Source organism: Musa acuminata, chromosome BXJ3-11 (assembly GCF_036884655.1).
Source record: "Musa acuminata AAA Group cultivar baxijiao chromosome BXJ3-11, Cavendish_Baxijiao_AAA, whole genome shotgun sequence".
Taxonomy (NCBI): domain Eukaryota; kingdom Viridiplantae; phylum Streptophyta; class Magnoliopsida; order Zingiberales; family Musaceae; genus Musa; species Musa acuminata.
The window spans coordinates 22422791-22432244 of record NC_088359.1 but is presented as its reverse complement, the minus strand read 5'-3'; the positions used below and the strand labels follow the sequence as shown (position 1 = coordinate 22432244).

The following is a 9454-nucleotide window of genomic DNA, read 5'->3' as shown; positions in this document are numbered from 1 at the left end:
ATTTGAAAAAAATATAAGAGATAACACAAGGTTTTGTTGAACCATACCATGTATTCTCCCTTATTTTCAACCAAATAGAAAAAGGTTGCTATCCACTAAATTTTTTTCAGATAAATTATTACTTTATTTTCTCTCAGTTTTTATTTTTTTAAACCACATTGGTTTTTTAGTGGATGGCAATCTTTTTTTTTTTTTAAACCATATTGGTTCCCGTAAAACCTTTGTGTTCATGCGTGACCGAATGATGTTTGAGAATCATTTGCCCCTATGCAAATAGCAATATGTGATTCTGAATAGAGTAAATACTATTCCGAAATTGTAAGATTTAAGCTGTTCAATGTAGGCGTGGAAATACAATTTAAGCTGCCTAACCCTTATGTTCGTACATCATTTGACTTTCTTCTTTGAGGATAAATAAGCTGTCTGTATGACTTTCTCCTCGCAGAAATGTCATTTGACCTTGGCATTTGAGATACCCCGAAGGCACTACATCCCAAGCACCTCAAGAAGAAAACACCTGTTCCCCTTCCATAATTTCATCTGTCAGGAACCTTAGTCTGCCATCTGAAGGAGAAGGGTTCTCTTTTTTTCTTTTTTATGTTCTCTTCCTAATTGGAACAGACATAATATATCTGAAACTAATAAATCCATTGGCTGCATGACATCCTTGTCCGAGACCTAACCACCACCACTAAAACACTCCATTCCAAGGAACAGCCCGAGGGATGACATATAAATATCACAAGGCATATTCTTCGGAAGTTGGGGTCAGTCTCTTCGATTCAATCCCGTCACGTGTGCACAAAGAAATGGTTGCCTGTTGCCCCTTGGCAGTCCTCAAAGGCCAATCCATGTCCTGCCTCAGAAATCTGAATCCTTCGCTGCAAGAAGCCATCGAAAGCTCTGCCCAAGCCGAGGATGACCTGCAAGAAGATGACCTACTGAGCACACCCCTCTCTCTCTCTCTCTCTTTCTCTCTCTCTCTCACGCGGCTGGCAGATGTGGCGTGTCGTCCTCTTGTATGCCGAAGATTCTGAGCTGATTCCTTCCCCCACCGAATGGATCACGGCCGTCTGCTTGCATCGTGTCGAAGATCCAGCCGTTTGTCGTTCGATCTTATCTCTTCACCTCGTCGTTGACGTCCGCGCCAGCGCGTCCATCGCAGCGGAATCGCTCGGGGAATATTCAACGCACAGCCGCCTACTTTTCCTTCGCTTCATCTCAAAATGACGCCCGTTATAGTCCTCAATTCAGTATCCCGATACATATTTATGATAGTTAGCGTCTAGTTATCATCGATGACTCGATATGGAGGATGATAACGAAACGTTACACTGAATATAACGGTTCTGTAAGATCTTGGCAAAGATTCTGATATGCACGCGACGCCCCGTACTTGGCTTCCCCTCCTATACGCCTCTCCTCTTCTGATCTCCCCTCTTTGTTCCTTCCCATGCCATCCCCATGTTAGCTGATTCCGCCTCTCTTCCCCCATCACTGCCCCTCGATCATTTGAGCTCTAAACAAAGCAGAAACTTCTTTCCTTGACGGTCTCCCCCGCAGTCGTCTGCTTATACCTGTACCATCTCAAATCTTTGGCATCAGACCAAGCTATGGATTTCTCTGCGACGCTGCCGAGCTGTGGCGACTACGTTCGTGCGCTCGAGGAAGAGCGGAAGAAGATACAGGTGTTTCAGAGAGAGCTGCCTCTTTGCCTGCAGATCGTCACGCACGGTATATAGAATCGATTGTTCTCTCATGTTGTCGCTATGTCTTCTGGTTATTTGTCTTCGTTGATGAAACGTAGTGACGACTGGTTGCAGCCATCGACAGTGCAAGACGACAGATGAATGGCCATGCTACGATGAGCGAAGACGGGCCTATTCTGGAGGAGTTCATTCCGTTGAAGCCGAGCTCGTCTTCGTCGGAGGATAGAAGCGTCGATGGAGCTGCCAAGAAGAGCGGGTCGGCGGCGACCAGGGCCGATGAGAAGCCGGACTGGCTTAGATCCGTCCAGCTCTGGAATCAGGAAGCGGACGCATTTGGGAAAGTGGTGAGAACGATCTCTATTGCTTCCTTCTACCGAGGTTTCATGTTGTCTTATTCGTGAGCCGAATCTGATGGATGTTTGCTGTGTTAGGAACCTCCGACGAAACCGATAGCAGTGAATGCCAGGAGGATCGGGGGAGCATTCCACCCCTTCGAAAGAGAAAAGCATGTTGCAGCACCAATCCCAGCTTCCAGTTCAACAACTAGTGGAAAAGGAGGAGTTGGTGGTAGTGGTGTTGGTGGAGAAGAGAAGGAGAAGGAAGGGCAGTCTCAGCCTCATAGGAAGGCGAGACGGTGTTGGTCACCGGAGCTCCACCAACGATTCCTGCACGCCCTCAAACAGCTCGGTGGCTCCCATGGTAGGTCACCGAGTTCATGAAAGAAACACCTGCCGTTCTCATCATATACATACGATTTGTATGATTACCATCACGTATCTTGTTTCTGAGGAATTGGAGCTGATTGCTTGCAGTCGCGACGCCGAAGCAGATCAGAGAGCTGATGAAGGTGGATGGCCTCACCAACGATGAGGTCAAGAGCCATTTGCAGGTTCGGGAGTATCTTTACCCAAAGTCGATTCTTCTTCTCTCAGTTTCTTCTGTTCATCACTATTGAATCTTGCAAATGGAAACCAAAGTAGAGAATGCGCACCTCCCTGAGTTGGATGCATTGCATTTGATGATGTTAGGTTGTCTGCAAAGCATCAGATTCCTTGGATATTTTTGCCCCATAGGAACAGATTCCCTGGAACTTATCAGCACAAATTCTGATAGACATAAACGAGAACCCTCCCACCTCAGATTGTTGTTTGGTCATTTGGACAATGGCAATCACTAGTAAACATCTCAGTCGTGACATAATTGCTAGGTTTTTATTATAAGCTTATCTCCCTCTTTCCCTTATGTTCTATTCTGCACATGCTTGGCTGAGCAAACAACTGCATGGACCATATAATGTTACGCTGCATCTTTTCGTGGACCTAATAATTGTTCAGGCCACTCAACATGAAGATGACTACTTCCATTTCTTGTCATAGAGTTCAGCATTGTATTTAACATCTATTCATGGATCCTGTTCATCCTTTTCCACTGAAATGAGGTCAAACCAAAGCACTAGAGAACTTTGAAGATGTTTACATGTTTGTGATCTCGTTGTTGCAGAAATACCGGCTGCACAATCGGCGGCCGAGCACTGCAGTTCACAGCAGCAGCAGCAACACCACCAATCCTCCCATTCCCCAGTTTGTGGTGGTCAGCGGCATATGGGTTCCACCTCCAGATTACACAGTTGCAGCACCACCGGCCGATGCTCCTTGTACTCCTGCAGTTGGAGTTTTTGCCCCTGCGGCATCACTCCCGTCAGACTCGAGAGTGCGGCCGCAGCAGAGCAAGCAATCGGACAGGTCGCCCACAGGGCCACAGCTCGAGAAAGGTGGACGCAGCGAAGAAAGTAACAGCAGCGGGAATGCTGCTGCTTTCAACTCTCTTTCTCCTGCCGCCTCTTCTTCCTCACAGACCACCACAGCCTCGCATCGTTTACACAGATCTTGACTGCGCATGCATTTCCTCGTCTCCTCTTGACCAGAGCTTTCGCCACCTCCCTCGATCGTCCCCCATGAAATAAACAGATAAAGGTACACGAAGCACATGATCTGTTTGTACGTTAATCAACTTGAGTTGAGATCACATGCAAGAGTTTTATGGTAGGAAGACAGTAAAACCTGCTACCTTTCAAGCATTCAGGGAAGTGAATTGTTGTTTACCCGCATCACAAAGGAGTGGATAAGCATGGTGGTCAACGCGCTCTGGGCCAAACAGCGTCTCTATTGGTTGACAGCTTTGTTGATGATTCGTTGGCTCTCTTATCCTTTCATTAGATTACTTGTTTGGTTGATGTTGTCGGCGGTGCATGGCTGCTATCATTCAACAGAAGCTTCCAGCCGACGCAGCTTTCATAGAATCCTTAAATAATACTCAAAACAGCGAGAGGCCGGATGAAGTGTCAGAACAAGATAGCCACCATACAGATTTCATGGATAAGGATAAAAGAGAACTTTGGTTGAGACTTTACAGGCTTTCCTCTCTGCTCCTCACCCTTTATGCGCAGGACACCGAAACTTCACGAGTACTGTAGCAACTTTTCTGCACAAGAACATCACTTTAGCGAAGGAGACCAAGTGTTTGTAAAAATGATTCAAACGTGTTCTTGCAGAGCTAAGGGAAGCGAAGGATGCAGTTTTCATCTCTAAGGAACAAAGTGATAGCAGTTTCACATAAGCACAAGTAAAACCAAAGGAATATAAATGAAAACGAAGAGTGAAGTTTACAAGGAAAGAAAGATGGTAATTAGCTTAGTTAGTAAAGATCTTGACGATTGAAGCACTCCGAAAACATTAAAAATCTACAAGGAATAAAAACCAAAATAGTCATAACAGCCATGAAGTTAAAAAACAATCATTTAATAAAAGAAACGATTAGTTAACAAATTTGTAATGTGTGTGTCATGTTAAATTATGAGTAGTAAATTTGATATTTTCTCCTAATTTCTAGCATTTCTCTCATACTTTGAAAATGAATACACTAAACAAGGGATTATTACGCACATTGTGACTCTTGACAATCCATGAAGTTGTATACTACTTAACGTTGTTGAAATATTATATATAGCATGGAGTTGGTAAGTGCGTTATCCTAGTGTTCTATGGTGTGGAGAAACAGTGTTGTCAATGGCCTCTGAAGAGTTCTTTGGCTTGAGAAGACCTTCAAAGACCTAGTCATCCAAAAAGAAGGCTTAGGAATATTAGGTTGAAAGGCATGACACTCCCACAATTAGTTTGTTAAGTATCCAATCATAAACATTGATAAGGCTTTGACTTCTGATCTGTTTTTTTCCAAGCTTTCATATGCACAAAATATTTGATAATATGATTTTATTTAATTGATTAACATATATTAAAGTTCTAATTGAATTCTGATTAGGATTATCACCAATAGAAAGTAAGTCATTTATGACATAATTCGTTAGGAGATAATCTTAATAGAAGTGACTCTTCTAATTATTTATCCTAAACACTTTACTCTCGAATCTTTTAGGAATTATTTTTTCTATTAATCCCTATTCCATCATTGATCGTGATTTTGTGAAAGATAGTAAGAGAAAAAAAAGAATAGTCTAGCATTTTTCTCGTAAATTAGTATTGCTTCATACGGATTGTCCTACGATGCATACTCAAATCATAGAAAAATGTATTTGGAATTGATATCCAAAGATATGTAATCTTAATTTTAGATATATGATTATTTGATTTTGATTTTTTATATTAAATTTATTTCATATAATAGTAGTATGATTATTTTTATGCTCATACCAAACGGTCTTAATTTTAGTTGGCTACAATAATAATTCAAATGAAGGTATATTTTATCTTTAAATGTAAAATAGTGAACATAAGATTTATTGATGCTCCTATTAATTTTTACGAAGAAATAACAAATAACATAAGATTTATTAATTCTTCATTGCATGTATAAAAATAACAAATATAATATTTAAACATCCCTCTTTAATTAAACTTTATTAGAGATTTGAGCTACTTCAAGAAGTTAGTCAAATCACAAATGCGTAATAATGAATACAAGATTATATAGTTCAACATTCTTTCTTATTTTCATGAAAAAAGAAAATACAACTTTTCACTACATAGGAATAATAAATGTAAAAATAATTTTTTTTCTCGAGTTAAACCAACCTGAGTTGGAGGCCTCTTGTACCCTTTCTTATATTAACCTCAGAAAAAATTTCTTTTACTCGCTTTAGATCTATCAAATGCTTCTTTTTTTTTCTTTAATATCACCTTCATCAAATTTTCTCTTAGTTCTAACATGATGGACATTATTAATTATATTTATTTTGATTATATATTTTGGTTGCCAGCTATCTCTTAACTAGCCAATTTGGGATACATAGAGTATTTACACAAAACAACAAACTCATTATATCCAAAAGTTTATTTTCATACTTGAATTTATATCTTTCAAGTAACTTGTTTCCCCGAATAGATTCTAATCAAGAAATACCAACTCCAACATCATATTTATGTAAAAACGAAGATCTAAACAAGATCAATGTTATATTAGCAAAATAATATTACAGTGCATGTCATGAACCACTTTGGATCCACAATATATTGTCTTTCCTCATCGAATATACCAACAACATGCTTTGTTCCAAGGGGGCCTACCGATGCTTTGTTCTCGGCAACCCAATGGTTTTGCCCATTCTATGTGGCTATAAAAACGATGATGGAGATGTGTAGTATTTTATGCCAATTATTGGGTATAAGAGCACGTCTAAAGATTTTGTTCACCAATATCTTTGCAATCGTCACTTAGATTCTTAGCAGTACAATTGACTTTGTTAGATAGAGTAGTACAAATGGCTCCCTTAATTAATTCAATGCCAATGCCTCTTCCTACTTATTCAAATCTTTATTTTAATTAAGCCTCCAAAGTTGAGTTGGATGAGCTTTTACTTGTGTTGGCCACCGATTCTTCAATGGCAAGTCTTCACTCTCATTTTTTTAGTTTCCAATTGAATCTTTTATTTCATTGTTCTTAGTCTCTTGTTAGTGATTGGGGATGATCAAGTAAATCTAAATCGATTTTAACCCAGTTGAAGCAAACTTAAGTTTGAATACGAGATTAAGGACTAGATTTAAGTCAGCTTTAATCTCACTCAAATTAAGCTCTAAGTCTAGTTCAAGTCAAATTCTAATTAGTATGATTCAATCTCAATATCTCAACTCGAGTTTAATCTTAAATTTCAAAGTTAGATATAGCTAGTTTGACTAGCTCAAACTAACAACAAGATCCAATCTAAATTAGACTTGGATTTAAAAAAAACCTAGCGATCAATTAAAAATAACAACAAGGGGTGTCAATCTTGAGAGCCCTAAACTCTTTAGGACTCTCTCCCCACACCCCACCCTATATAACAAGGGACAACCTTTAATTCATCGAAAACTAGTCGATCCTAACCTCTAAGTCAATAGAAAGAGAAAGAGAAAAAAACAGTGAAAAAGAGAGAAGAAAAGAAGAGCTTGATCATTTTATTTTCCTTAAACAGTAACTCAGTTCTCGTATCCAAAAATAGAGATTCAATATTTCTTGATTTATTAGTTGATTTATATTAATTAGATTCTCTTTAACCCTGTAAATAGGGTTATGTAGAACTTATAATTATAATCAATGCTTTCTTTTTTTTTCTTCAAAACATGGTATCAAAGCATTTGAATGAGAAAGAACTTGAAAAGCCCCCCCCGAAATATTACAGTAAATTAATTCAAATGGTTCAGTAGTAGAAATTAAATTTAGACTAAAGGAGATTTAGCTTGTTTAGCTTAAAGGATAAATATCACAAATTTATTAGAGCAAATCGAAATTTCATATATCGATTCTACAAAATGCCTCATAGGTTGTATGGATGGGTGGCCAAAACATCTATACCATAGATCATGTTGTGAAGATGTATTGTTTGCTTTTTGATGAGCGATTTTGTTAGAGGTGATGAAATTAAAAAAATTAGTAAAGACCATTATGTTGCTTCTCAGACCAATCATCTTCTTCGTTGTCAAATCCTATAAGAGACAAAAATTAAAAAAAAAAAAGATGATTGAATAATTCAACCATTTAGTCATCTTGCTGATTGATAATAGATTAACATAAAAGAAAGACACACAAAGAACATCTGAAAGAATAATTTCATGATCAAGTTTGGTAAAACCAATAGAAGCTACTTGTGCCTTTTTTACATTGGACAGTCCAACATAGGAATGTGAAGAGATATTTATTTTATGTAATAGACTAGGGGATGAGGCAATATGATCTGTAACACCACTATCAATTATCCATTTATTTGAAATTATAAAATCAATATAAGATGAAAGACAAAAAGGAATAGACTAACCTATAACATTTGCCTTTGCCTGAGTGTTACCATTGCTTAAGCGGGCCAAAAGTTATTGATATTGTTCAAGCATGAAAGTTGGGAGTATCTGACTGACTGTACGTTGTTGACAAATGCCTCTGTTCTATCTTCTGATTTTGTTTTTATAGAATTTGTATCCAGAGGAAAACCATGCAAATGATAGCATCTATTCTCATAAAATCAATCAACTAGGCCTATCACGTTAGCACGAGCATGAGAAAAAATTCTTTAAAATATTTTTAATATACATATATTGAACTATTCTCTAGTGCTAATTTTACGAGTGTTAATACATATTCTAGTTATTCAACTCAAAGTCAACCAAGGTCAAATCGTATGTATCTTGATTTTGCTAATTTTGCAAGTGTTAACATATATTCCGGAGAATATCGAACTATTCTTTGGTGCTAATTTTTAATATGCATGATTGGATTTGAGAAAGTATCAAATCCCCTTTATTCTTTAAGATGTCGAACCCTATAAAATTATATCGAGGGTATGTTTATATAGCTCATTCGATTTTTAAGTTAGACTTATTTATGAGGTGTCACCCGTGTTGAGTCCTTCAAAGATTAAGCGTAAGAAAACTCGAGTGTCTTATAGCTTAGAAAACACACTTGAGATGGTCTTTTATGGGTATTTTCATGATTGTTATGCTCGAGAATGTGTATTAATATTAGGGATAATTATATACCTCTCTTAATTATAGTGAAATTATATCACACAAATTTGAAGAACGTGCAGAAATTATAAATACGGTTTGTAATATCTGAAGAGGGGTACCATGTCGAGATATTAACTAATATGACATCGAATTGTCAAACATCCTTGTGTTGGTGGTCATATGGCACTAGTGCGTTGATTATGTAGTACCAAGGTGTCGACTATATGGTAAGGTGTCAACCATATCATCATTCTCCTATCATATATAATCGAGATCTTGATGCTACGTAATCGATACTTTGGTATGGTATGATGTGATAACACTTTGATGTCATGTATCCAATAGCCCTGATACTATATTGATTAACATCTTGATATCGATCTCACCCAAACGAAGAGAGGTGCATAATCATTCCAAATATTAATGCACATATTTGAACAAACGATCATGAAACAACATTATAAAATGTCCTCTCAAGTATGCTCTCTAAGTTAGGACTCTTAAGTTTTATTACGTTTAACTCTGGAAGGACTTGCACACCTTTTAAACTTCTTGAACATATTTGGTAAGAAAATGATGGAAACAATACAATGATTTGCTGAACTTATATGTGCATCACTTTATAGCCAGGTTTATGATCCTAGTTGGGCCCACGTAGGCCCAAGCAGAAGTTAATTTAGACCAAGATCCTGTTTAACTCGACTCACATTCCAGTCCAGGTCCAGCATGACGGGTGTACTTGATGTAGGTTCGAAC

The 9454-nt window shown here is 37.9% G+C and overlaps 1 protein-coding gene across 2 annotated transcripts; it reads left to right on the top strand.

The window, feature by feature from the left end:
* The first annotated feature begins 1044 nt into the window (after positions 1-1044).
* Positions 1045-3924, top strand: LOC135652684 (transcription factor NIGT1-like). 2 transcript variants are annotated; one of them, XR_010502169.1, is made up of 6 exons: positions 1468-1734; positions 1824-2053; positions 2141-2408; positions 2522-2598; positions 3210-3682; positions 3792-3924. XR_010502169.1 is itself a non-coding variant. In XM_065173819.1 (5 exons), exons 1-5 carry the CDS (start codon positions 1614-1616, stop codon positions 3597-3599), a joined length of 1086 nt encoding a protein of 361 aa, XP_065029891.1. In that variant the 5' UTR covers positions 1045-1613; the 3' UTR covers positions 3600-3734. The 2 variants fall into 2 exon arrangements, 1 of the variants encoding a protein (XP_065029891.1); XM_065173819.1 differs by lacking the exon at positions 3792-3924 and having other exon boundaries at positions 1045-1734; positions 3210-3734.
* Positions 3925-9454: the final 5530 nt, after the last annotated feature.